The sequence below is a fragment of the Orbicella franksi genome, chromosome 1, assembly GCF_964199315.1.
Source record: "Orbicella franksi chromosome 1, jaOrbFran1.1, whole genome shotgun sequence".
NCBI lineage: Eukaryota > Metazoa > Cnidaria > Anthozoa > Scleractinia > Merulinidae > Orbicella > Orbicella franksi.
The window spans coordinates 36,380,031-36,407,452 of record NC_138145.1 but is presented as its reverse complement, the minus strand read 5'-3'; the positions used below and the strand labels follow the sequence as shown (position 1 = coordinate 36,407,452).

At 39.8% G+C, this 27,422-nt stretch overlaps 2 protein-coding genes across 5 annotated transcripts in view; one reads left to right on the top strand and one right to left on the bottom strand.

The window, feature by feature from the left end:
• The window catches only part of LOC145479914 (MAM and LDL-receptor class A domain-containing protein 1-like), a 266,467-nt gene that overhangs the window by 6,018 nt on the left and 233,027 nt on the right, over positions 1 to 27,422 (top strand). For 2 of the 4 annotated variants that reach the window (XR_014048479.1, XM_081458395.1), the window contains exons 3-29: positions 328 to 456; positions 680 to 921; positions 2,545 to 2,629; positions 3,292 to 3,448; positions 3,862 to 4,058; positions 4,337 to 4,621; positions 4,701 to 5,000; positions 5,152 to 5,305; positions 6,804 to 6,997; positions 7,472 to 7,762; positions 8,042 to 8,237; positions 10,415 to 11,004; positions 11,818 to 11,949; positions 12,455 to 12,690; positions 13,661 to 13,745; positions 14,130 to 14,261; positions 14,908 to 15,140; positions 15,939 to 16,023; positions 16,506 to 16,661; positions 16,869 to 17,104; positions 17,261 to 17,345; positions 18,887 to 19,033; positions 19,156 to 19,391; positions 20,782 to 20,908; positions 22,143 to 22,280; positions 24,993 to 25,234; positions 27,298 to 27,382. Coding sequence is in view for 3 of the 4 variants with exons in the window: in XM_081458395.1 (XP_081314521.1) it covers positions 328 to 456; positions 680 to 921; positions 2,545 to 2,629; positions 3,292 to 3,448; positions 3,862 to 4,058; positions 4,337 to 4,621; positions 4,701 to 5,000; positions 5,152 to 5,305; positions 6,804 to 6,997; positions 7,472 to 7,762; positions 8,042 to 8,237; positions 10,415 to 11,004; positions 11,818 to 11,949; positions 12,455 to 12,690; positions 13,661 to 13,745; positions 14,130 to 14,261; positions 14,908 to 15,140; positions 15,939 to 16,023; positions 16,506 to 16,661; positions 16,869 to 17,104; positions 17,261 to 17,345; positions 18,887 to 19,033; positions 19,156 to 19,391; positions 20,782 to 20,908; positions 22,143 to 22,280; positions 24,993 to 25,234; positions 27,298 to 27,382 (5,175 nt within the window). In the remaining variant the exon portion in view is untranslated. The remainder of the gene's footprint in view (positions 1 to 327; positions 457 to 679; positions 922 to 2,544; positions 2,630 to 3,291; positions 3,449 to 3,861; positions 4,059 to 4,336; positions 4,622 to 4,700; positions 5,001 to 5,151; positions 5,306 to 6,803; positions 6,998 to 7,471; positions 7,763 to 8,041; positions 8,238 to 10,414; positions 11,005 to 11,817; positions 11,950 to 12,454; positions 12,691 to 13,660; positions 13,746 to 14,129; positions 14,262 to 14,907; positions 15,141 to 15,938; positions 16,024 to 16,505; positions 16,662 to 16,868; positions 17,105 to 17,260; positions 17,346 to 18,886; positions 19,034 to 19,155; positions 19,392 to 20,781; positions 20,909 to 22,142; positions 22,281 to 24,992; positions 25,235 to 27,297; positions 27,383 to 27,422) is intronic. The other 2 variants (XM_081458405.1, XM_081458409.1) reach the window with 2 other exon arrangements.
• LOC145464106 (uncharacterized) lies at positions 22,585 to 24,937 on the bottom strand. The gene is made up of 3 exons (XM_081447924.1): positions 24,882 to 24,937; positions 23,470 to 23,997; positions 22,585 to 23,412 (listed from the first exon to the last, which is right to left on the bottom strand). The coding sequence occupies exons 1-3, from the start codon at positions 24,935 to 24,937 to the stop codon at positions 22,893 to 22,895; spliced, it is 1,104 nt and encodes a 367-aa protein (XP_081304050.1). The 3' UTR covers positions 22,585 to 22,892.

Sequence of the window (27,422 nt, the reverse complement as noted above, 5' to 3'; positions counted from 1 at the left end):
AAAACAAAAAGTATCCAATGCTCAAGGAAAAATACGATCATCTTATTGTCGAAATATTTCATGTCATATCACATCACATCGCATCACGTCACGTCACGTCACGTCACATCACATCACATCACATCACATCACATCACATCACATCACATCACATCATATCATATCACTTCGCATATCTCATCCTTTGAGATTTATTTTCCACAGGTTTGTAACATTACTATAACTAGCTGGACTACCAATCAGTCTAATTGTAGTTGTTTCCTTGCCACGTGTTTGTTTGAGTAACTATGCATAAGACCATGCTAATGTTAATTTCACGTTTTATAGGTTGTGATTTTGACTATGGATTGTGTTTTGGCTGGTCACAAAATTATTACGACGCCTTTGACTGGACTAATGAGTACGGTTCGACACCTTCGTATAATACAGGACCTTCCTCTGACCACAGCGGATACGGTTAGTATCTTATTTTGCTTAATTAAAAGCCTCTAATATTTAAGGAGGATACGGGACCCAAGGGAACAGTATGTATTAATATTCAGGTGTATTACAATTTTAAGTCATTCTATTAGACTAGTAGATATATTTAGCACTGTGCTCAAGTGTTAATATTCCACTGGACAATAACCACTTATTAATATAACTTTGATTGACTAATCTTAACTTGTTTTGTTTATAGGAAGCTACATGTATATCGAAACATCTTATCCTCGACAATATGGGGAAAACGCCAAACTAGAATTTTCAGTGTCGAGCTCTGACATTGGGAAGTTGTCCTGCCTGAAGTTTTATTATCACATGTATGGCGACACAATAAACAGGCTCAATGTCTACAATGGTTATACCAAAGTGTTTACTGAATCAGGAAACCAAGGAAATGTGTGGTTGTCTGCGAAAATTACCATGACTTTACAAAGCAAAGTAAGCTCTAATTATTTTATCTAAGGGTATCTTTTCGGTCTGGAATACCATTACGTATGATTGGCTAATCGCGGTCGTCTTGAGCCATAGGAAGAAAACCAAACTTACACATTTCGTTCAGTTTTCTTTTCATCAAAATAAATTTTTCCGGGGAACAACTTAAACGTTAACCCCTTAAATTCAATTGTATTTAACACAAAGCAAAAAACACTCTTTTCTTGAAGCTTTTCGAAGGCTCAAAGACTTTTTATATTGGATTGTATTTAATCTCAGAAACCAAGATTAAGTAATTTAAGTTATAGATCTTAGTTATGTTTTGTCATGTCCAGATCTGAGCTATAAGCTAAAAAGATTCAGAGTGCAAAACAAAACTTCTGGGTAATTTATCAAGCACAGACCATCTAAGACCAAATAACTATCTGTCAACATGCAAATAAGAACAAGGAAAGAAATGCCATGTTTTTTTTATTTTCAGCAGTAAAATGTTTCCCGACGTGAAATTTGTATGCGTAATAGTTGACTCGGGCTGCGCCCTCGTCAACTATCACGCGATAGAAATCTCGAGCTCAGAATCTAATTGTTTAATGGTTGACGAGGGCGAGCCCGAGTCAAATATCACGCATAGAAATCGAGAGCGAATAATCTAATTGTTTTAGTATAAATCCACTAGTCGTTCAAAACTTTATCTAAACCTCTTCACAGACACTTTGAAAACGCCAAGAAGCGGCCGTCATTTTGTTAACAAGGGCACACTGCTACGCTACTCACTATCTATCACAGAACAGATAGTGGGTAGCGTAGCCAATCAGAGAACGGCATTCGTGACAGATCGCTAGTAGATTTATACTAAAAATAAATAGAAAATATGTTCTCCGTGTTTCTATCGGGGAAGTTTGGGAGAACTCGGAAAAGCTCGCGTCTGTCGGCCCGTGTTCCCACAGCATTTCTCGTTCTCCCAAACTTCCACTCGTGTTCCTATTTAACAATTAGATTATGAGCTCGAGATTTCTATGAGGTGATAGTTGATGAGGCCGAAGGCCGATTCAACTATCACCTCACCGAAATCTCGAGCTCATAATCTAATTGTTTTAGTAGAATTGTCACTGAAATTTACTTCAAATGACGATTCCCAATTACTGCTTCTCGACGTATTATTAAACTTTGCGCCTTAGAAAGATAGCTTGAATTGGAAATTTAAGTTGTGCGCGCGTGCATAATCTTTTAAATAACTTCAAGTTTTTTTAAAGTCAAGAAACCTTTAATGTCCTTCTTTTAGTCTTCCCGGGAATTAAATTATCTATTTGTATCAAAATGTTCTTTGAAAACTTTTCAAAAACGACAAAACGTCGCCATTTCATATACGACCTCCAACCACTGAACACTAATGGCTGATAGTGTGCAATGGCTCAGCCAATCAGATTACAGCATTTGCATTAGTATACTAATAGAATTCTACTAAAACTCGATAGAAACACGGTCCATGTTTTCAATTTCTTAAATAAACACCCGTAATTTGGCTATTGTAACTTATTGTGATATGCCTAAAACACAGATACATCAGTGCATGTTGGCTTTAGATTCAAACCCGATGTACCTTACGATGTCTTTTTATTTCCCACTTAGATTACCTTCGAGGGGATTCGTGGACTCTCCTTCACAGGCGACATTGCTATTGATGACGTATCCATTGTCGATGGAATCTGTCAAGGTATATCTCGAATTATCGCTATTTGTTCGTTTTGGCTCTACATACATCACGGACTGTGGAAACCTTTTCTTCCCTTTAACTCGGCTCTTTTTTAAATGTTCAGTTCTTTATTGTTCGGGAAAGGCTAAAATCACGATACTTTCGCAATGTTTAATTTTACAATAACTGTCAGACTTCTTGCAAGCTCATTGGCTCATTTTCTATCGTCAATAAGGGTGTAGTCACACAGATGATGCAATCACGCGCGGACCTTGAACATTTTGCCAGACTTTTTACAGCGTCTGTAATATAATCATTTAAGCCCGAGTCTCAGACTCATTTTCACTAAAAGAAATTCAGGTTTCCTTGCGCTTTAATTTGGCTTATTGCTTCCTCTCTTCGTAGTTTACACGCTTGATTAATTATTTTTGGCTTTCAAATTTATAAAAGAAGAAGTACAAATTGACGTGCGCTTTTTATGCGTCTCCACTACATCTCTTTGATCCAGAGCTGTTTTGGCAATGCTATGACGCAAGTTATCATTGATAAGAGGACATACGCATAGAGCTGCCATCCATCGAAAATATTTTCTAACTTCCCAACTGGAATCTAAACAACGTAATGGCAGTAACGCATAACATCCCAGATATTAATTGACCAGCAAATTTTCTTTTCATTTTCAGAGTGCACGGAGAACGTGAACCAATCTTTTGGGCAACTGGATATCAGCTATTCAAATAATTTTGACCCATACTGTAACTGGATAGTTGGGAATGCTGGGATACCTCAGGCAGTTGCCATTGTTTCCATTCACCAACTCAACTTCACTGGCTACGGCAGGTACACACGTTGCATCTATTGCTTTTTTGTTTTGCTTTTATTCCCGGATACTTTTTTGTTTTTCAATTATCCATAATTCACTTTATTTGTCCCCCAAATTTTGCGCAAGATTTTGCTGTTGAATGTTCTTCAGCAATCCCTTAGCAACTGCTCTAAATCGATAGCTAAGAAAGGCCTTCCTTAGAGCTTAATTCAGCATGATAGTTAATCGTCAGCTGCAAAACGTTTTTGCCATCGGTCAGATTATTATTATTATTATTTTTAAATCTGTGGATCGGGATAATTATCTGTGCTCTTTTTAACAAGCTCGGTTTCACGCCATCGAGTGGCGCATAAGAAACAATAAGCCGAGGCTACAAGCATTTTATGCAACTGTGTAAGCGATAATAAAACTTGTCTACATGTTTTGACAGTGATTACGTCAAATTGTATGATGGAAATGGGACTGAGGTTTTTGCCAGACATGGATGGGACTCCACGTCCTCTAACAGGAGTTTGCAGCAAGTGTCCTTTGGAGAATCCAAAAATATCACCATTCAAGTCTCTCTGGTTGACCCGTCGAACTTTGTCAAAATTGATTACGGCTTGTTGATGCAACCGCTGACATTAGGTAGGGAAATGAGTTTGCTGTGGTGTGCGCGTGTTTTGCCTCTTCACAAAATCAGGTATCCAATATGTCTCCATCGCGGTGGTTTCCTATACCTCCTTTTGAAAGATCAAACTGGAATCTGGAAATACTTACACATATACATGCTGACTGCGGGGAAAAGGTGTTGAATCTATATATTCCTGGATTTGAATCATTTTCCAATAGCAACGAGAGATTATTCTACCGTTTGTTTGGTTCATTGTGTGATTACTGATTTTTAATAATAAATTCTACCGCAGCTACCCTATTGGCTGATTGGAGCGTAACCGTTGTAAGCCGAACAGCGAGAAGCATCGGGATAAGTTGGAGCAGCCCAAACAGTCTTCTCAACGGTGGAATTCGTTTTTATGTTGCCCTTGCCAGAAAGATAAACAGCAGCAGCGAAATCCTGGCTGGGAATGTAACAACATCGGAGATTACTGAACTGGATCAGTACACCGAGTATAAAGTTAGTGCTATAGCTGTGAATGGCAATGGAATGCCGTTTAAAAGTGCAGAGGTCTCAGTTATGACCGATGAAGGGGGTGAGTACACTACAATTAATTATGTTGTACAAATGCAACCGTCCGAGGAACAAATCTTTCCACGTGCTTTCTTTTTCAGTTCCTAGTAGAGCGCCAAATGGTCTTCAAGTGTCAAGCTCTAATTTTACCTCTGAGCTTCTGGTGGAATGGTACCCTCTTTCGCAACAGTACGCCAATGGTAAGCTCTTAGGGTACACAATCTACTACCAAGATTACAACTATTTTTGGTCGCCACATGAAAGCGTCAACACAAGTAGTCCTTCCCCTACGCGATTCACCTTAAAAGGACTTAAGCCAGCGCACGAGTACCTCGTTGCAGTGGCCGCTTTTACGTCAAAGGGAGTAGGACCAAAGTCGGCCTATGAACACGCTATCACAGGTATGTTTTTGAATGATTTCTTTTAATTGCCTATAACTTGCATGACCACGTCAGAGAATTTTTAGACCAGGTCACTAGGGTTTACCTTCAGAGGACCATAACCTTTTTCATTCCATTCATGAGCTGATTGTTTTTTCTTACTTTCTTCAAGGCTGTTCAACAACTTTAAATGAGACCTTTGGTCAAATAGAATTGACTACAACAAGCTACCATGATGTTCGATGTACCTGGAAGATACACAGTGCTGGAATCAGTGAAGCCGTTGCTTTCATTACCGTTCAAGAATTAAATCTCTACTATTGCAGGTAAAGGAAGGGAATGGTAATTTCTGTGTAAAAGATAGGTGTAACAAGAGGCAGGTAACAAGCGGGGCCGTAGCCAGACATAATTATGACTGAAGCAATGTCCATGGTTCAATTTTCTTCTTAGGTATTTGGGGAGTTTATGATGACTATAAACAACAAAAATAAAAAGGAAAATGACTGAGGCAAGTGCCTCTGTTTGCCTGTTACTAGCTACGGCCCTGAAGTGTTGTATTTCTACTGGCTGGCGGGTAGCCAAGTCCTAGTCTCTAACTCCATAATGATGCAACTGTAACAATTAGAATGGAACACCCTACTGATCATATACACCGCAAAATATCCCAAAACAAGCCTGGGCTTATATTCGGGGGAAAATCTGAAGAATGTCTGCGTTTGATCATTGTGGGCTTATATCTGAGGAAGGAAATGTACGTTGTTTCCCAGTGGTGGAGGGGGGGGGGTTACTTCCTTATAAGAGGCTAATGGGGATGTGCCGCTGGATGGGGTCGCATTTTTACGACTGGATTGACCATCACGGGGTCGCATTTTCAATAGAGTTACTAAAATGGGGTCGCCATTTTATGATTTTGGGGTAAGACAGTTCTTCATATTTACGGTTAGCAAACGTACCAGAATGTTTGTACTGTAGGTGAAAAGTAAAGTGTTCTTTATTCAATATAAGGTACATATATAAATAGAAAGTAACTAAGTTGGGATGGCGAAAATTACATGTTTGCCCAGAAGTGAAGTGAAGATGGAGTCTATAATTGGCCACAGAATAGACTATAATAGGGTAGGGGCTCTGAAAGGCCAGCGGGCACATATCCAGCAAAAATTAACCCACGTATCTCCCCCGTTCTTCCACTAACGTCACCAGAGTTACATTCATTTACATGCTACAAGAGATTAATATTAATAAGGAGAACCCTGCTGACGTACATGTCGTTTGCATTCTTCCTCAATGGCATAGACTTTGGCGACGAGAAGTCATCAGGTTCAATACCAGTTGACTCCAAAGATTTTAAAAGTTTGTGAAATTTAGTAACTGGTGAAACTCATCAGGAGATACCAGCTGGCGTTCAAAAACTAAAATATTTCCGTTAGCAAAAGGGATAAAAAGTCAATGCATTCCATGTGAAATTTTGAGTTTAAAAACCGCTTCACATAAAAAGTATATACATACATATAACAGATTAGAATACAATGGGCTTAAATTTCTGGGCACGGTTAACTGTGCCATGTTTTTTCAATATTCAGGGAGGGATTCCGTTTCGGTTTGTTGCTTGATCAGAGATTAAAGCGCTAATGCTAATAAAGCAAGTATTGTAAACAAAGATTTCCGTATAACTGCATAATCTAAAGATGATAAAAGGATAAACCAACAATAAAATAAAGTTTTGTTTTTAAACTGGAACAATATAACGCGAATCTGTAAGAGTGATATTCAACATTTTCACTTCATCTAACATTAGGTTTTCTTTTTTTTTTATTTTTAATTCAGCGAATTTGTCAAGATTGTCAATGGATACGGAAATGAGGCTCTCTACCACCTTGGGTGTGTGTCATTTGCTCCAGAAATTCTAGCGGATGTTTCTTTTGGTCTTTCAAATAACATCTCCATTCAAGTTTTCACACAAAGTTATGGCAACAGTGTGAAAATGAAGTACGCCGTTTTGAAAAAGGGTCTCGCGTCAGGTATGTTTAAATAACACTCTAAAACTTTTACGGTGATGCTGCTACTAGTGATCCGAATTCTGCTTCTAGTCTTAATGCTATTGCTGCTGCTATAATAATAGAACTAATAATTATTATATCACTTTTGATACTGCTAGTATTACTAGTACTACTACTACTACTACTACTTGTCCTACTACCACTGCCACTGCCACTGCCACTGCCACTGCCGCTGCCGCTGCCGCTGCCGCTGCCGCTGCCGCTGCCGCTGCCGCTGCCGCTGCCGCTGCCGCTGCCGCTGCCGCTGCCACTGCCACTGCCGCTGCCGCTTCCACTACCGGTACCACTACCGCTTCCACTACCACTACCACTACCGCTACCGCTATTAGTCTACTATTAGAAAGAAAAATAAGGAATCTTAAGTAGTATTTCGTTGTTGACAGTTAAGTATTCAATGCTCCGAAGAAATCTGCTTTACTTTTCTTCTTTACCTAGCCATTATGGTTTCCGGATGGAATATAACAGTCTTTAACCTTTCATCCACAAGCTTTAACGTTCATTGGACAAAGCTCGATAAAGTAGTTAACCGGTTTGCAAAGTTCTACATAGTTGAAATAAAAAGCTTCCAAGGTACTATACTGACGGTAGAGACTGTTCCTGGAAATGGTACAAGTACAATTATCAAGGGACTTGGGCCTTCTACGAAATACCGTGTAGTTGTTTTTGGCGTTGATAGCATTGGACAACCATACAAAAGCTTGGAGGCTACTATCACTACTACCACAGGTAGGAGACAATGGAACTATTGAGCTGTGTATGCTTATTTGCATTATATATCACACAAGGTGCTTGGAGGATTTCACTTTATCGATCAGAAACTCGTATATGTATCAGTACATACATATGAAATTAAAACCACCACAACAACAATAACGAGACAAAACAACTCTATATTATTATCGAAAAAGGCAACTACTCAAAAATTTAAAATAGGATTCCCCAGTTTTATGAATGTTTTTTTTTTTATTACGAATAATTACGGATATTTTTGTTCTTTGAGTTTAGTAACTTGCGGCTCCCGACCAAGTGCGACTCGAATTGTGGGTGGTACAGTTGCGCCTGTAAACAGTTGGCCATGGCAGGTGATGTTGACAAACGAGTATGGAAATCAGTTTTGTGGCGGCTCATTAGTGGATACTTATTGGGTGGTGACAGCGGCTCATTGCTTGGATGGAAAAACACCATCTAGTGTGAGGATAAGGTAGCTAACGCTAACGATTTCACTTTAGTTAAGAAAGCATCCATCTGAAAACCATGCACTCAGCGTTGCAATATGAGTCCACTTCGCCCCTCTTAAGTTTCGTTCATATTTTGTGTAGGGTTACATGATAAGGTGATTATGCAGTGGGTAGAATATTATCGTAAAATTCTTTAACGTGTGAGAGATATCGTGATCAACGTGTTCGTGATCAGCATTGCTCCAAAAAAAAAAAAAAACAAAAAGCAAAAAACAACAACAAAAAAAACAAACGGCCCATTTTTCGACCAAAATATTCATAACAACATTAAATATTTCCAGCTCAAGAGCTGGTGTAATTAATATCGTGTAACTAAATTTCTATGACACCATCGAGATTTTAAATAACTCTTTAGTTTTGTTCAAACTTATTTTGAAAATAATGCCCTGATGGAAGTGTTTGGCCGAGAGGATTTTAGGATAAATTTAACACTGAGAATTGCCGATGCGGCGTTGTTTCAAAAGTTTCTTTACCTACTATTTTATGAACTTTTTATCGGTTAATAAATACAGTCTTCAAAGTTAAAACTGTATGTGAAATTTTGGCTGACAAAAGGTTGCCAAGATTTGCAACGAGTTTGATTGCGTGGTAGCATGATGAATTCACCAGATTTCACTCGAAACAAACTTTGAAGGTCTACAATAACTTCTGACGTTAATTATCTTGCTTTAAAAAACAGCCCTAAGAAAATACGCACGCTAATTGCTTAAAATCGTGTTTCTATAACTCGATTGAAACACAGAACTAGCGTGAGCTGTTGACGTAATGATGGCACGAGCAAAGAGAATTTACATTTAGATGATCAAAGTAAACCTGCGGCTCGTGTTCCCACAATATTTCTCGTTCTCCCAAACTTCCACTTGTGTTTCTATAACTCGATAGAAACACGGTACATGTTTTCTATTTCTTTAAATATAGTGCCTTCGATATGATAGACTTACAGCTAGAAGGCTTAAAACAAGCCTCATCAGACGCTATTATGTTCATCGATCTATATATGAAAAGGAAAAAATCTCCGAACCACTTACTCTGTTTGAGTGGTAGCCTTAATCTTCAAAACCATTCCTCAAGCGATTATGGATTTCGGGACCTTTCTGCAGATCACATACGGGTGAGAAAGCTTCCCGTTAAAATATCATTAATATCATGGATGAGATTATCTCGTTTAAACGAAGACATACTGTACCTTTCCATAAGTTGTTTTCATCTTGTTTGAGATTAGCACCTATGTCCCTCAAACCTATTATACGGTAACGAGGCGGGGGGAGTGGTGGGGGGGGGGGGGGGAGGGAGGCAAGGAGAGTGTCACCAAATAGCCTGATTTTGAGACTAGACACGGTCTCAAAGTTTTTCTGCCATAAGTATTTAATATGACTCAACGGAGGAGCCTTGTCTTGTCACGGAAAGGGATAGATTGTAAAAGTGGGATTGGCGCGTTAATGATTCGAAATGTTATCATCCTGAACTCTCAAAAACTGTTTAAGTATCTGATCTGAGGAGACTCGTATTATTTAGTCGTGTTACACTGCAAACTGACTCCCTGGCATCCTCTTACATGTATTTCTATCTGAGTTTCAACTGACAATTTAAAGGTTTTTTTAACGTTCTGTTTTGTTGCATATGCGCGCTTGAGTCTGGGGCGAAGCAGGGGGGGGGGGGGGAAGAGTTCGCAGCAGCATGAGTCTATTTTTCTTTTACAGTTCGTTCTAAATTAATGAAATATCCAGACCAGCAATTCCCATTAACCGACGCTAAGTTAAGTTAAGTTAAGTTAAGTTAAGTTAAGTTAAGTTAAGCTAAGCTAAGCTAAGCTAAGCTAAGCTAAGCTAAGCTAAGCTAAGCTAAGCTGAGTTAAGTTAAGTTAAGTTAAGTTAAGTTAAGTTAAGTTAAGTTAAGTTAAGTTAAGTTAAGTTAAGTTAAGTTAAGTTAAGTTAAGTTAAGTTAAAAGTTACCTATCACCTATCACTTCTTACGGTATATATACATATCTAAAATTCTTTTAATATTTTAAAATACGGACTGGAATTTGATTTTATAAAAACTAAAAATGCAAATTTTCCACTGGAGACCAAGTCAAACCAACTGCAAGCTGCTGGAGTATTTAAACTCTCCTAATACCTTTTCATGGATTTTTTTCCAGATTGGGAGCCCATTACAAAACAAATGGCAGCGTTGGAACGGAGCAAGACATCAGAGTTGCAAAAATTATCATGCACGAGAATTACGGCTTTCCCCTATCACTAAGCAATGATATTGGCTTAATCAATCTCGCAAGTCCAGCTGATCTTGGAGTAGGAGTTGGTCTTGTTTGTTTGCCAGATACCAACTATCAGCTTCCCTTTGATAACCCTAACAAAACGTGCTGGACAACTGGTTGGGGAAGGTTATATTGGTGGGGCCCCTCACCAAATACATTGATGCAAGTATCCGTGCCACTTGTGTCAAAACAACGTTGCGAGAATGCTCATCCTGGCGAAATAGACGAATCAATGCTCTGCGTTGGTCGAGATGAAGGAGGTATTAGTCCGTGTAACGGTGATAGTGGTGGGCCCTTAGTGTGCGAGTTTAATGGTACGTGGTATCTCGAGGGAGCCACCAGCTGGGGATACGGATGTGATCATTTTTCGATGTACGCTAACATTCGCGACTTGAAATCGTGGATATTAACAAATATGTACACGGTCGTAGCACCTAGTGCATCTCCAAATAACCAATCATCATCTGCATTAGGTAAGCGTAACAAGAGACTATGGATTTTGCATGTTTCAAGAAGGCGCATGAAAACTAAAAAGGTTATGAGGTTAAGGGCTTAAGTTTTTTTTTAACTCTTGTGAAATCATTAATTGTATTTTATTTATTTCAACTGTATTACTCATAAACGTTTCAACTGCGCTTGAACACTTTTCACAACTAGGCGAATTAACAGTTTCGTTACAAATTCCAGCTAGGCAACTGGTCTGCAATTCAATGGTTTAATTGAAACCGATATTGCATTTTCTCCCTCTTCATTGGGTGATTGGAAACTATAACACTTGAAAGTGGCAGCTAACAAATAGCTGCTTGCTCCACCTCGCCCCCTACACTGTTGCATATTTAATAAGCATTTTCACATAACGTCACGACCTTGTGGTAAAAACTAGAATATGTATTGACAGTAATGTGAATGTTTAGAAAAGCCAAAAAGGCCTTGGAGTCAGAGTAAAACAAGGTTTTAGACAATCAGTGTAGTAGTTATCGCACTTAACCCTTACTCTGATGACATTACATGCATGTAATGTGTGATATTACACTTAGCCTCATTCAAAATATCTCATTTTTTAACCTTAGAGTAGCAATAGCATAAAGCTAAATTATTTGTATCGGCCAAACCTGTTTTAGGAATAAACTCCGGTTGTACCATACGCAAGCTATTTCAAATAGCACTCTTGTAACTTCTTAAAATCATTTCGGTTATATAAAGCAATAACAACTACGATAAAAGCACGATTCTTATTTCTTGTTAACATTTCACTGATATGACTAATATTTCTGTAACGATTTCAGTGTGGTGTGATTTTGACCACGGTTTGTGTTCTGGATGGAGTCAGTCTAGAGCGGATGATTTTGACTGGACGCTTGCATCTGGTTCAACGCCTTCGTCGTCTACAGGTCCATCTCACGATCAAGGAGGGTCAGGTAGTTAGCTTGTTTGTTTTTTTATTTTTTCAATATAGTTCGTTCTTCGACAATAGCAATCCACAGCTACTTTGAATACCTTGTGAATCATGACAAGTCTGACGTAACATTCTATGTTTGCCAAGGAACTCGAAAGAGGCCTTTCTACTTCGGCAAACTATTGAGTATTGCGCTGAAAGTTCCGTTTGCAAACTTGACGTCCAGTATACATGTTTTTTTAAACATATTTAACAACCTGTCAGTGGACAACCTCTCATGTTAAGTATTACAAAGGGACTTTTCAAATAGCCAAATAGGTTAAAGCCACTGAGTTAGTTTCCTAAGATTTTCAGCGCAAAAGTTCCAGTTTAGGAAACTGAATGAGTGACAAAGAGTTTGAAGTCAATAGAAACAGATAGCCTGTAGAATGACCATCCATGCTGATGTTGCGAATGTGTGATATTTCGGTGTAATTCTCTATCACAGTGCAAATATTGAAATTTATTTATTTTGTTTAACATTACAGGTAATTACATGTACATCGAGGCGTCTTCTCCGAGAGCACCTGGAGAAAATGCGAAACTTGTGTTGACAGTTCCAACTGGTGGCAATCAATCGTGTCTGTCATTTTACTATCACATGTATGGGGCATCGGCTGGAACTCTCAATGTATACAGTGGAAATATCAAAGTCTTTTCCGTGTCCGGAAACCAGGGAGATAATTGGTTGATGGTGGGAAGAAACTTGTATTTGGATGGAGTGGTAAGTAAAATACTGCTTTTCACAGATACATTAAAACACGTATCTGACCAAAAACCAACAACGAAATATTTTTCTTAGAAAGTTGAATTATGTAATTAGAGGCAGGGAACGTCATAATTTTAAACATCGTACCTCTCACAATATCTTGAAAAGCGAAACTTAAAACTCTTTGACATTAACGTCGCACCAAATTGTTTTCAGATAAACTAATCATTGTCTTTACTGAAAGAGTAAAGCTTACAGTACTCCGAATGAATTACAATCCACAAAAATACTGATTAAAACGGGTTACGGGGGGAATGGATGTTAACCCCTTATGAGGTTTTCTCAAATTTTTGAAAAGAAGATTTACTCTAAGGGGCTGAAACTTTCAGTAGCTTTTCACTCATTCTCTGATTTTGATTTGTCAGCTATGTGTCCATCATTTTTGACGTTGCCAAGATAACCATCCAATTTCATATAGGTCTGGCCGAAAATCAACTTTTTTTGAGATAGTTGTATATGTTTTACAATTTTCTTCATCAAATTGCAGAAATTTATGAACTTGTACATTTCATAAGCATTTTGGCTTAAGTTTGCATTAATTTCCGTTATTTTTTTTTTTTTTGACTTTTAACAAAATAACGAGATCTAAGATTGAGGGTCAAATGACGTCATTTGACGTCATAACCAAAGAAATTGGTATCATTTCTTAGGGTAAGCTCTGGGCTATGTAATCAATTTAATTTAATTTCGCTGTGCCTTAACAGAACGAAATCCCACGCTACATGTACAGGTTCCACCCACCCCAGCCCCCTTGTACCACGGTGGGGTTATGATTTAGCTTTTACGTCCGAGGGTTAAACAATGATGTTTGCTGTTCATTGTTCAAAATTGAGAAAGGAAAGAATAACGTGAATAACGTGTCAACTTTGCCAGATCTTCATTTAGTGAATAAACGAATACCTTATTTTAATCAATATGTTTGCAGGTTACATTTGAAGGAATAACTGGCAGCTCATATACAGGTGATGTCGCCATTGATCAAGTGAAGATTACTGAGGGAGACTGTCCAGGTAAACAATTTTATTAATATTGAATATCAAACATAAATACTTTATAAAGTCTCACCCATGCGAGGCAGCGTCTTTGAGCTTCGTAAGTCGTCTGCAGAATTTCCATCGTTTTATTTTGGGACATGTTGGCCAATAGGGTGCACAATCAACTTTGAACACACATGAGTTGTCCAAATTTTGGGCAAAAAGTTTTCCTGTCCTGGTTGGAAATTGTAATTCTTGAGATAACATGCTGCAACTTTTGTTATGTCACTGAAGATGATAAAATAACCGGCTTGATACTGTAGTTTTCAAGATAATCGTTTCTTGAAATTGACAGAATTAACGAATCACTCTTATTATACACCTTAATGGTCCAACTGGCCTAATATCCTATTGCTTCAGTTTCATGTAGCTTTGACAACGGTTTGTGCCTCGGTTGGAGTCAATCCTCTTCAGATGTATTTGATTGGACACTTAACTCTGGACCCACGCCATCGTTGTCCACGGGACCATCATTAGATCTTAGCGGAACTGGTGAGTTGCCTTTGATTTGTTCTTCAGTCTTGAAGCAGATTTCTAATAGTCATGGTTAAAATGATTATACTGTGAATATTGAATAGGTTATAAGCCATGAATTATACTATTTAGATCAGGAATAACTGTATTTTGTTAGTGTCCAAGATAGGCCAAGAGGGGACGTTCAACAACTAAAATTGCTGGTAGAGTTGATGCATTCTTGCACACGCAAACATGTTATATATGGGAACAGGGATGGCGTAGAGGTGAGAGCGCTCGCCTCCCGCCAGTGTGACTCGGGTTCGATTCCGTGTCCCTGCTATATGTGGGCTGAGTTTGCTCTGGCTTCTCGCCTTGCTCCGAGGGTTTTCCTCTGGGTTCCTCACTCCACAAAAAAAAAAAAAATTCTCCAAATTCGAATTCTACCAGGACAGCGTACCGGGATGAAAACTAGCTAAGACTGACGAAACTTCCTCTCTTAATATTTTAGTTTTATATGTTGAGAAGGGAAAATTATTGTCGTTGACGCAAAAAGGCAAATTGTCGCTCAACTCTATCTCTTCCCACATAAGTTTTTTGATACTTCAATTGTTTATTTGTTTTTCCATAGATGTCATGTTATCTTGAATCCAAGCACACAGAATATGTATCTTTGTTTTGACAGGGAACTATGTGTACACTGAAGCTACACCTCAGTCGCCGGGCGATAATGCTAAGCTCCAGCTTGTTGTACCAAGACGTAATTCAACTTCGTGCTTGACGTTCTTCTATCACATGTATGGATACTCGATGGGTACTCTGAACGTATTCAGTGGAAATACCACAATATTTACTGTGTCAGGAGATCAGGGAGACTATTGGAGAAAAGTGTCAAGGACAGTTAATTCGAGCGACGTGGTAATTATGCCTGTATTGCTGAACAAATTAGTCCATACATTAATCTTTCTGAGTGTGTGAAAAACTGCCATATACATACTGTCAAAGCACTGAAATCTGCTTTCAATGGGAGGACAAGCAGGAATATTCCGCTTCGATCTTAAAGTTATTAAAACCCTGGTCAAAAGACAGCAACATTTGCTTGCTCTGTTGCGAAGTGTTGCGACATGCATATGTTAGATGTTGTTAGCTCAAGTTTGAAAATTGTCAAATTTGAGCCAACAACACCCAACATGTCGCAACAGGGTGGCCAAACAGGCGCCACATGATGCGCCCAACAATGTTGCAATAGGTTGCGTTGAAATATTGCGATCGTTTGGCCGGGTTTTATTAAAAATCAAAGCCAGTACTCAAGGAATAATGAGATGCCAAGAACCAAACAAACAAACAACAGCAACAGGGCAATAATACCGAGGAAGAGGGCAGACAAAGTGCTGAATTTCGTAGAATGCAAGCCCAATAGTACTAGTACAGTCAATAGAAAAAAACAAGGAGCAAAAACAGACCAAAACCGAAAGGGTAGTGTATTTTAAGTAACAATTTGGCGAAACATTAAAATTCGTAAAAAAAAACCCACTTTTTATCGTATCCTTAAAATCTTTATGGAAAGCACAAGTATGATAAAGCAAAACTCTCGCCAGCCCGGAACAATCTTTTTGATGTTTCCTTTAATCTTACTGAAACAAAATTATATATTGAAAGTCAAGCATATGATTTTCCTCCTGACTATGTCTCATAACACGTTTTCTTGTTTTCTAGCTGATGTTCGAAGGAATAATAGGATGGTCATACACAAGTGACATCGCCATTGATAACGTCACACTTAGTGAAGGAAACTGTCCAGGTAAACTAAGCATCGAATAACAAGTATTACTTTCAATAAAAATAATGAGTTATAAGGGGTCAGGGTATACAGAAGATACTGGATAATATGTGAAGAGATTGACGTTCGAAGGAATAAGAGGATGGTATTCACAAGTGACATCGCCATCGATAACGTCACGCTGAGTGAAGGAAATTGTCTAGGTAAACTAAGCATTGAATAACAAGTATCACTTTCAACAAAAATAATGAGTTATAAGGGGTCAGGGTTTATAGAAGATACTGGATAATATGTGAGGAGATTGAAGTGCCCGCGGAGGACTTTGGGAGATATATTTCTCTTTTCTAGTAATTCGATAAGATAAGGTTATTTTTTAAGTCGTAAAAATAGCTGATTTTATGAGAAGCCAGGCAAAGGATGAGTTTATAGCCATCACGAGGTCCAACATATCTAACCAAATGGAAACTTTTGTCAAGATGTCAGGAGTTTTCTTTCAACTTTAGGAACAGCTCCAGAAACTACATCTTGCAACTTCGACAGAGGATCACTGTGTTCTAACTGGGAGCAGTCTTTGGCAGATGTCTTCGACTGGACACCACATACAGGACCAACATCGTCTGATGGCACGGGCCCAAATTACGATCATACCAGTGGGACAGGTCAGAAAAACGCGATTCACTTTCTTTGGTTTTGGTTTGATTGATTTCCTTTCCTTTCAGAGCAATCGTGAACACGAGAATGTCTAAGTAACTAAGTGTCTTAAGAAAGCGATTTGTGCCTCAAACTAGCTAAAATTATTCAAATGTTTTTTTCTGCTATCGGACGGCGGAATTAATGTTTTTTTTTTTTTTCCCTTCTGTTCACAGGATACTACATGTATATTGAGACATCTTCGCCCCGAGTTGCCGGTGATAACGCAAAGCTTGAGTTCTCTGTATCTGGAAATGGAAAACTTTCTTGTCTCGAATTCTATTACCACATGTATGGAGACACTATGGGCACTCTGAAAGTGTACAGCGGAAATTTGTTAGTATTCAGCACGTCAGGAAACCATGGCAACCACTGGAAAAAAGCGGTGGTAACTATTCATCTGGACAACATCGTAAGTTTTAATCCATTTCATGCATATATATGAATTAATTCCAACGGGAGACCGTAATGATTCAGCCACTTTACTTTTGAGTGAATTAAATTTAATAAGAATTCCTAATATTTTAAAATACTCCCTCTAAAGTTATTTATCACTCTTATTCTCTAGGTGATATTCGAAGGAATAGCAGGATCGTCGTATACGAGTGACTTAGCCATTGATGATGTCGCGATTAGCAGTGGAAGCTGCCCAGGTAAGACTGCACCGACAACGCTATCTCAATTTTTCTCACCAGTTGCTACTGCGAACATTTTCTTTCTTTCTTCCTTCCTTCCTTCCTTCCTTCCTTCCTTCCTTCCTTCCTTCCCTACTTCCTTCCTACCTTCCTTCCTTCCATCCTTCCTTCCTTTCTTCCTCCTTTTCTTCCATCCTTCCTTCCTTCATTACTTTCTTTCTTCCTTCCTTCCTTCTCTCTTTACTTTCTTTCTTCGTTTCTTCCTGCCTCCCTTCCTTTCTTTCTTCCATCCTTCCTTCCTTTTTTCCTTCCTTCCTTCCTTCCTTTTATCCTTCCTTCCTTCCTTCCTTCCTTTCTTCCTTCCTTCCTTACTTTCTTTCTTCGTTTCTTCCTTCCTCCCTTCCTTTCTTTCTTCCATCCTTCCTTCCTTTTTTCCTTCCTTCCATCTTTCCTTATTTTCTTCCTTCCTTCCTTCCTTCCTTCCTCTCTTTCTTTCTTCCATCCTTCCTTCCTTTCTTCCTTACTTTCTTTTTTCGTTCCTCCCTTCCTCCCTTCCTTTCTTTCTTCCATCCTTCCTTCCTTCCATCCATCCATCCATCCATTCATCAATGGCATGCTTAAAGTTTTCCGAGGAGTTTAACCTCTCGATGATAATTGTTCACATATACTTTTGAAGTCACCAGGAGGATTTTGTTTTTTTTTTTCTCCACACTAAAAACCTCAGTTTGTGATCAAGCTGAGAAAATAGATTTAGAACATGTAATACTCTTTCATCGAGAGTTCGCCCGTTAAGTATGTGATGTGGTCAACAAGTCGTTAGCCACCACTTGCCTGGATCTCGAGGCCTGAAAATGCTTTTTTCTCTAACATTTGATTCTTGTCTCTTTGGCTTTTTTTTCCTGTATTTATTTCATATTCTATGTAACAATTATCAATATGTGATAGTGCTATATGGTTATTAATAGCTGATAAGGTCTAGACTGGTAAAAAACAACGGTTGTTTTGACATGGGACTTTTATCATCCTCAACCAAGCCTTGCGAATTCTCACCATTTTAAATTGAGCAATAAACTCCAGAAATAACAACTGCCGGATTTTTAACCAAGCAAAAAGGCTTTTAAGATGTTTATACCAACAAATGCGATCATGTATTCTGAATTTTTTCGCGTTGACATGTGACTGGTCAGCAACCATATGTAGTATGTAGAAACTAACTTGTTTTGGACCATGAAAAATAAAATTAGGTACGATAAGATAAAAAAAAGGCAGCAACTCTGAATCAAGTGTCATCGACATAAATTCTTGGTTTTTGTAGCATTTTAAGGCCCCAGAGAGAAAAAAAAAAGGTTAAATAAATTTCTTGGTAAGAAAAAAAAATGTGCGACAATATTAATGAAGAAGTAGTCAACTAACGATGGTGTAAAGCTTGTAACAACATCCTTTTGCTGAAGCTGTTGCGGCAAGCTGTTGAAACACCTTGTGATTCACATATTGTTTCAATAGAAACAGCTACCTACTCAAAGGAAATAAGAATAGTTGACCTTTTGTGACATTTCCAGCACCAGCAAGTACATCTTGCGACTTCGACGCGGGACTTTGTAACGGCTGGCGACAGTCTTGTTTAGATGTCTTTGACTGGACACGTTGGACAGGATCAACATGGTCTTCAGATACAGGTCCAGATTTCGACCACACCAGCGGGTCAGGTAAGAAAAATGCCTCTTTTTCAATATTTTTTGCTAGATAAATCAGGAAGTTACATCTAATAAATGAACAATATTCCTATTTTGCTCTCAGAAGGGCAGCTAATGTTTTCTCATGTTCACAGGATACTACATGTATATCGAGACGTCTTCGCCCCGGGTCGCCGGTGATAACGCAAAACTTGAGATCTCTGTACCTGGAAATGGAGAGCTGTCTTGTCTGGAGTTCTATTATCACATGTACGGCAACACCATGGGGACTCTTAATGTCTTCAGCGGAAATGCGTTAGTATTCAGCTTATCAGGAGATCAGGGTGACTACTGGATAAAAGTGGAGAAAACCATTTATTTGGATAACACTGTAAGTTTTATGAGTAGCACGAATGTTGTGCATGTAAATCCTTATAGAATTGTGGTAAATCTTTTTAAGTGTTACGCTTAAAATGAATATGAATACAGTTGAACCACTCCCCAGCGGCCACCTTCGTGACGGAGGACAGTGGCCGCAATAGGGAGGTTGACGTTGTGGGGAGGTAGGGGTGTAATATGGTACCGGGTTTTTTTCGTTGCGTGGGCTTCAACATTTTTATATTAACAAAAAAATGCTTAGTGTAGCATGTAATTACGTTACACAAACAAAATATTTCAATAAAACAGAAACCAAACTGAAACAGAGATAGACGGCGCGCGGTACGGATCAAGTTTTGTGACCTTTTTCAAGAAGTTTTGTATGCATCTTTCGTCAGTCGTTGATTAGGTGGCCGTTATTTCGGTAGTCGGGATGCGTTTTAGTGGCCGTTGCCGTTGTAGAGAGGGGGCCGTTGTCGAGAGGTTAAAATAAAATTAAGTGCAAGTATGGACCGTCCGTCGGGACAATTAAGTGGCCGTTGTGGAGGTTCATCTGTAAACAGACAAGTGTAATACTTCAAAATGTTAAATTCAGCCAGGGAGCGAGGCCTAGATGTCAAAAACAATGGAAATTGAGGAAATCTGTTCTTTCACTTCTTTTGCTGTGACTCCAAGGCCAGGCTATCAAGTTTAAAATACATCAATAGTCGCCATTGGTAAATTGCCCTTGAGATACCTCCAAAAGTCATTCATTACGGGGTAGCTAGAGTGGAGTAGATTGCAGGGACTGGGCCTTGTCAAGATTTCTTTATTAAGCTAAGACCAATTTAAAATATATGGTTTGAATTGTATTATGAAATAATTCAGGACCATGAGCATATCGCGAGACTGATGGCCTTCAAACGTAACTGTCAAAGAACAAATTTAAATTACCCAAAACAGCTGTCGAGAAACGAGCTGAGAGAGATTAAATACAATACTACAGCCGTGTCGGCAAACAACAAACATATTAACCTCTGAAGGTACAAACAGTGGGGAAATTAATGTAATTTTCACTACAAGAAACCAAAAAAATGCGAAAATCAGCAGTTGCTTGAGGAAGCAAACCCAATAATTTGAGCTTGTTGGCTAGTCATACCCACAGGATCAAGATCACAAGGTGCAATCATACGAATGACTTCGGGAACGTAAAAACCAAAACCTGAAAAAGACCTTATGACCACATAACTTGGAATAAATGAAGCTTAAAACTTGACTAAATAAACAAAATTAGGGGAGTTAGCGACATTGAGCACTTGAGGGCTATTCACTGTGGCACTAAGAGCGTTTTACATTTTAGCTTTGCTCGTGGGTTACTTTCGTGAACATTTCCAGGTGAAAATGCATTTACCATTCTTCTTTAGGTCACGTTTGAAGGAATAGCAGGATCCTCTTACATGGGTGACTTGGCCATCGATGATGTCTCGATAGGCAATGGAAGTTGCCAGGGGCAAGCTACACCTCCACCGTCACTTCCAACTGTCTCACCAGGTGCTGCAAAATTCCTCTTTCAATCAATCCGTCAAACTAAAGCTAATAGTTTCTATAGGAACTGTTGCTCTACTTTGGAGAGCAAGTGAAATAATTAGCTCACTATGACATTTAGGCAGTCAGAGAAATTTCTTTCCACAACAAGAAAAGCCAGTTGAGAATGAAATTTACTAGATCATGTTCTGTAACTATCAGTCTAAAACCAAAGGTATAGGACAATTTGATTTTTCTCCGCGGTTCCAAGTAAGGTGAATATTTTGTAGTGTTGTGAATAAGCACTTAATGACTGGCTCCAAGGGAAACAGTGGGTTTTGTTTCCCCGAGACCCTCAATATTCCCGAGGCGAAGCCGAAAGGAACATTGATGGTCGTTAATTTGATATGTTTTTGCCGAATTATCAATCCCTTTTCTTGAATAATGAATGCCTTCTCTAGTGAGAAACGTTGGCCGACTTCAATGGCTTTTTGACATCGGGCCGACTGGCACACAAATTTACCGCCGTTTCAAGGTGCACGACCTGATCACGTGCGAGTCGAAAGTTCAAGTTGTTGTTTCCCTAGGGAGTTAGTGAGTTTTGACCCATGGCACGTGAAAAGTTCTCCTCCAATCGGAAAACGTATTTGAGTTGAAAGGTATAACAACGGCCTTTAATTGATGGCAAATATCTGCAATAAGTAACATCAGATACACATCGTCCTAGCATGGATAGTGAGAGCAATAAATAAAATTCTCAAAAAGCCATAAATTGTTTGGGGACTTAAAGATTTTTTCTGTACTGGAGTACTGTTGGCATAGAGGTTCCACTAAAACATAAAAGCCGTTTTTCTGTATCATCTCCTGCCTGGTTCTGCCTGGTTTTCTCATGGAGACATACTAAAAAACAACATACTGAGTACAGAAAACAAAGAAACCAACCAAAAAAACAAACAATTTGTAGTGTATGCATTTGTATGTGTTTGCCCTTGTTTGCAAGACACGAAGGCATCATCATTTCTGAGAAGCCATACAGTATATACTTAAGCACCCCTAAGAAATCACGCTTTTTCAGTCCTTATAAATGTAGTTCACAGCTAACGGAAGAAAAGAAAAAAAAATATTTGCGTAACGGTCCACGGAGGACAAACATCGGTGCATATTTTCGTGCTGACAGTTCAAATTCTCCATACCTTCCCTAAATAGTTCTGGAGTAGTCATTCGGCTCAAGATATTTTTTTCTCATTTGTGATAACTCTAGAGAGTACATCTTGCAACTTTGACAGTGGACTTTGTTGCTGGCGACAGTCTAACCTAGATGTCTTTGACTGGACACTAAACACTGGATCGACAGGGTCTTCAAATACAGGTCCAGATTATGATCATACCAGTGGGTCAGGTAAAAGATGTCGTCTACTTCCTTTGATCTTAATGTGTTTTAAATTGTCAACGTTTCGGAGTCCTTGTGACGCCATAATCGAGCAACATTTAATTAGCTTGCTGTATGATATGGAGAATTTAGCGAACGTAAAAAGTGGCATCTAAGGAATGCAGTCTAAGGAATATAAAAGCTAGATTACACAAACAGAATGAAATGCTTTCTCTACTCCTCCTCCTAGTAATTAAGTTAATTATACGGTTCAAATAAGCTTTGTTGTTGTTGTTCTCCTCCTCCTCCTCCTCCACCACCACCACCACCTCCTCCACCTCCTCCTCCACCTCCTCCTCCTTCTCCTCCTCCTCCTCGGACTACAACTACTACAACAACAACAACAACTACTACTACTACTACTACTACTACTACTACTACTACTACTACTACTACTACTTCTTCTTCTTCTACTACTACTACTGCTACTACTACTGCTACTACTACTGCTACTGCTACTGCTACTGCTACTACTACGCTACTGCTACTGCTACTGCCACCGCCACTGCTACTGCTACAGCTACTGCTAAAGCTACTGTTACTATGACTATTGCAAATAAAGCCATTTCTGCTACTACTTATTCAACTACTACTACTGCTACTACTACTACTGATGCTGCTGTTGCTACTACTAGTACTACTACTACTACTACTACTACTACTACTATTAAGACGACGACGACGACTTCTACTGCTGCTGCTACTGCTGGCGCTACTGTTACTGCTACATCTGCTACTAGACTGTTTCTGCCGCTCTACTACTTCGACTGGTTCTGGTACTGGTGTTGGTACTGGTTCTGGTACTGTTACTGTTACTGTTACTGGTACTGGTACTGGTACTGGTATTGCTTCTGCCACTGGTAGTGGACTGGGACTGCTACTGGTACTGGTACTGCCACTGCTACTGGTGCTGGCACTGGTACTGCTACTGCTACTGCTACTGCTACTGCTACTGCTACTGCTACTGCTACTGCTACTGCTACTGCTACTGCTACTGCTGCTGCTACTGCTGCTGCTACTGCTGCTGCTACTGCTGCTGCTGCTGCTACTGCTACTGCTACTACTACTGGTACTGCTACTGGTACAGCTACTGCTACTGCTACTGCTACTGCTGCTGGTACTGGTAACTGCTGCTGGTACTGGTAACTGCTGCTGGTACTGGTAACTGCTGCTGGTACTGGTAACTGCTGCTGGTACTGCTACTGCTACTGCTACTATTACTACTGCTACTGCTACTGCTACTGCCACTGCTACTGCTACTGCTACTGCCACTGCTACTGCTACTGCTACTACTACCGCTACTGCTGCTGCCGCTGCTACTACTACTACCACTACTACTGCTACTACCGCTGCTACTACTGCTACTGCTACTGCTACTGCTACTGCTACTACTACTGCCACTGCCACTGCTACTGCTACTGCCACTGCTACTACTACTACTACTACTACTACTACTACTACTACCACTACTGCTGCTGCTGCTGCTACTACTACTACTACTACTACTACTAGTGCCACTACCACTACTACTACTACTACTACTACTACTACTTCTTCTACTACTACTACTGCTACTGCTACTGCTACGCTACTGCTACTGCTACTGCCACTGCCACTGCCACTGCTACTGCTACAGCTACTGCTACTGCTACTGTTACTATGACTATTGCAAATAAAGCCATTTCTGCTACTACTTATTCAACTACTACTACTGCTACTACTACTACTGCTGCTGCTGTTGCTACTACTACTACTACTATTAAGACGACGACGACGACTTCTACTGCTGCTGCTACTGCTGCTGCTACTGCTGGCGCTGCTGTTACTGCTACATCTGCTACTAGACTGTTTCTGCCGCTCTACTACTTCGACTGGTTCTGGTACTGGTGTTGGTACTGGTTCTGGTACTGTTACTGTTACTGTTACTGGTACTGGTACTGGTATTGCTTCTGCCACTGGTAGTGGACTGGGACTGCTACTGGTACTGGTACTGCCACTGCTACTGGTGCTGGCACTGGTACTGCTACTGCTACTGCTACTGCTACTGCTACTGCTGCTGCTACTGCTGCTGCTACTGCTGCTGCTACTGCTGCTGTTACTGCTGCTGCTACTGCTACTGCTACTACTACTGGTACTGCTACTGGTACAGCTACTGCTACTGCTACTGCTGCTGGTACTGGTAACTGCTGCTGGTACTGCTACTGCTACTATTACTACTACTACTACTACTACTACTACTACTACTGCTACTGCTACTGCTACTGCCACTGCTACTGCTACTGCTACTGCTACTGCTACTGCTACTGCTACTGCTACTGCTACTGCTACTGCTACTGCTACTGCTACTGCTACTGCCACTGCTACTGCTACTACTACCGCTTCTGCTGCTGCCGCTGCTACTACTACCACTACTACTGCTACTACCGCTGCTACTACTGCTACTGCTACTGCTACTGCTACTACTACCGCCACTGCCACTGCTACTGCTACTGCCACTGCTACTACTACTACTACTACTACTACTACTACCACTACTGCTGCTGCTGCTACTACTACTACTACTACTACTACTTGCACTTGCACATATACTGTCTTGCATTGTACACAAAATTATAAGGATTGTCCATAATTGTTAGATGAATAACTAATACTTATCATCATATCTTAAATACTTAATTGCAGGAAGCTACGTTTATATCGAGACATCTTCACCTCGACAATATGGAGATAACGCAAAACTGGAATTTTCAGTGTCGAATTCTGAAATTGGGAAGTTGGCCTGCCTGAGGTTTTATTATCACATGTATGGGGAAACAATAAACACGCTCAATGTCTACAATGGAATTACCAGGACGTTCACCAAATCTGGAAACCAAGGAAACGAATGGTTGAACGCGAAACTCACCATGACTTTGCAAGCCAGAGTAAGTTGCATTTATGTTCCTAAAAACCTGTAGTATCAAATAAGTTAGTGCAAGCATACAGACATGTTAAAAATAAATAACAACGTGACTGTAGTGTTATTATCCCAATTTTAAAATGCCACGGTAAAGTCCTACAAGTAGTAACATGTGCGTACACGCACATGTTCCAGATTAAAACTTTCCGCAAGCATACATAAAAAAACGAAGAAGAAACACCAAACATTGCCGCACATGACAATTGTTCTTTGACAAGTCACCACAGATTTAGTTTCCACTCATTACTGCACCATCTTGATGGGCTGATCTCCTTAAAATTGTTGTTTTATATATACAGTTTTATAAAACTGACTGTTTCTACCCGTTTGGATTCTGTTCGCTAAAATGTTAATAACACAATACGTAGTGACACAATTGCTACCTGGTTTCAAGATTTGAGCCAACCACCCGGTTATCAAACTGCAACCTTTATTACATAATACCCCGAGGGGGACTTCCTTATATGGGCTATATAGGTATGAGCGACCCCAAAGGGTAGGGTTGTTCACCCGTTTTGGTCATAAATAGGGTATCGATTTTGGCCATTTTGGTTATAAATAGAATACGATGAAGCCTTTGCATGAACTTGTGCATTAGCACAAGCATAACCATAGGCGTACATCTAAGCATAAATATAAGCATAAGCAACACACATAGACGTAGATGTTGCTCATTAGTGCCCTTAAAAAAATTTCCCAACGAAGTTGCTTTTTAAAACCCCACCTTATACTTTATCAACATCTGCGCGTGTTGCTTTCTTTATGCTTACGCGCTGATAAAAGAAAAACGGCTTTAGAGGTAGCTCGTTTTAGCACATTATTCTAGCTAGAGTATGTGGTCAGTTATGTTTATACTAGCAAGCTTCTGGTTTGGTAACTAGTTGAATTCAAACTCAAACTGAATTCAATGTATTGCACGTAAATGTAAGCAACGGGTTATGGGCATAATACCATGGTATTATCCCCGGGGGGTGATTCCAGCAACGTTGGGTGGGGGTGTGAGGCCCATTTTCCAGAACCATTACCCTCTTTATGACCAAAATCTGCGTTTTTTGCTACCTTATTTATGACCCGACCGAAAATTCGATAGCCTATTTATGACCGTTGCGGCTGACATAGTTGCTCTAAACATAAATTATGAAGGACTTGTTGCCGGTTTTATTGATAATGACGAAAAAGTAAAACAAGAGTGCTAAAATCATACCCTATGCTTACTATGCTTTCTGGGTAAGGCTATGGCTATGCTTGTCCTATTTACTGTAGCCTGCGAAGCAAGCGTTCCCATACAAAGAGTTTTTCCGCATCCTGACCGCGCGTAAATTGGAGTAAGAGCAATAATTCGACGAAGCAGGGGGTGGTGGGGCGAGAGAAGGAACGCTTGGCCGCAAACCCCTAGATTTTGAAAAGCCCGTTCGCCCACGAATGGGGCTCCTGATTGGTGCGGTGGGGTCATCTTGGTTGACAAGTGTGTCAAGTTCACTTGAGTGACTCCAGAAATAACTCGAGCGTGACTTGCACAATGTCGCGGAGGAAGGTTTGCCTCAGCGAAAATTTTTGGATGATACGTATCGATTTTACTCAGAAGACACCATCTTTAAGAGGATAAATACTTGGTGACTCTATTACCCGCTGGTTTCAGCGAAAGTTTCTACAATTTTTCAGCTCTTTTTCTAACTATCGGTCGTGCGCGAAGATCAAAAAGGAACCAGGGAAGGAGAACCAATCTTTGATAGTCTTACTTGGCAACCACGCTTAGCTTTTGAGTCGTTTTCCGTGTCCAGATAACGTGAAACCGAATGTTAGAAGCCGGCGACTAGCTGTTTTGCTCTCGCGGCCAGAATGCGGAAAGGCTCTTCGTTCGGGAACGCTTGCTACGCAGGCTGTATGTACTGGTGCTGGTACCTATGCCTGTGTCTGTGCCTAAACACCACGGAAAACCAGCTTTAACAACACGTTAAGTAAAAAGCATTAGGTGTCTTATCGTGCAAACGTTGTACAATACTAAGGTGTCGTTTAATTCCCACTTAGATTACGTTCGAGGGCATTCGTGGATTCTCCTTTACAGGTGACATTGCTATTGATGACGTATCCATTGTCAGTGGAATCTGTCAAGGTACATTTGGAATTGGTTATAACTTATGTGCATAGCGATA

Coding starts and splice junctions, on each gene's coding strand:
- LOC145464106 (XM_081447924.1), bottom strand. CDS start 24,937: ATGGACAATCCTTATAATTTTGTGTACAATGCAAGACAGTATATGTGC. Junction 23,998..24,881: donor CAGTATATGTGCAAGTGCAA/GTAGTAGTAGTA, acceptor AATAAGTAGTAG/CAGAAATGGCTTTATTTGCA. Junction 23,413..23,469: donor AGTACCAGCAGCAGTTACCA/GTACCAGCAGCA, acceptor CAGCAGTAGCAG/TAGCAGTAGCAGTAGCTGTA.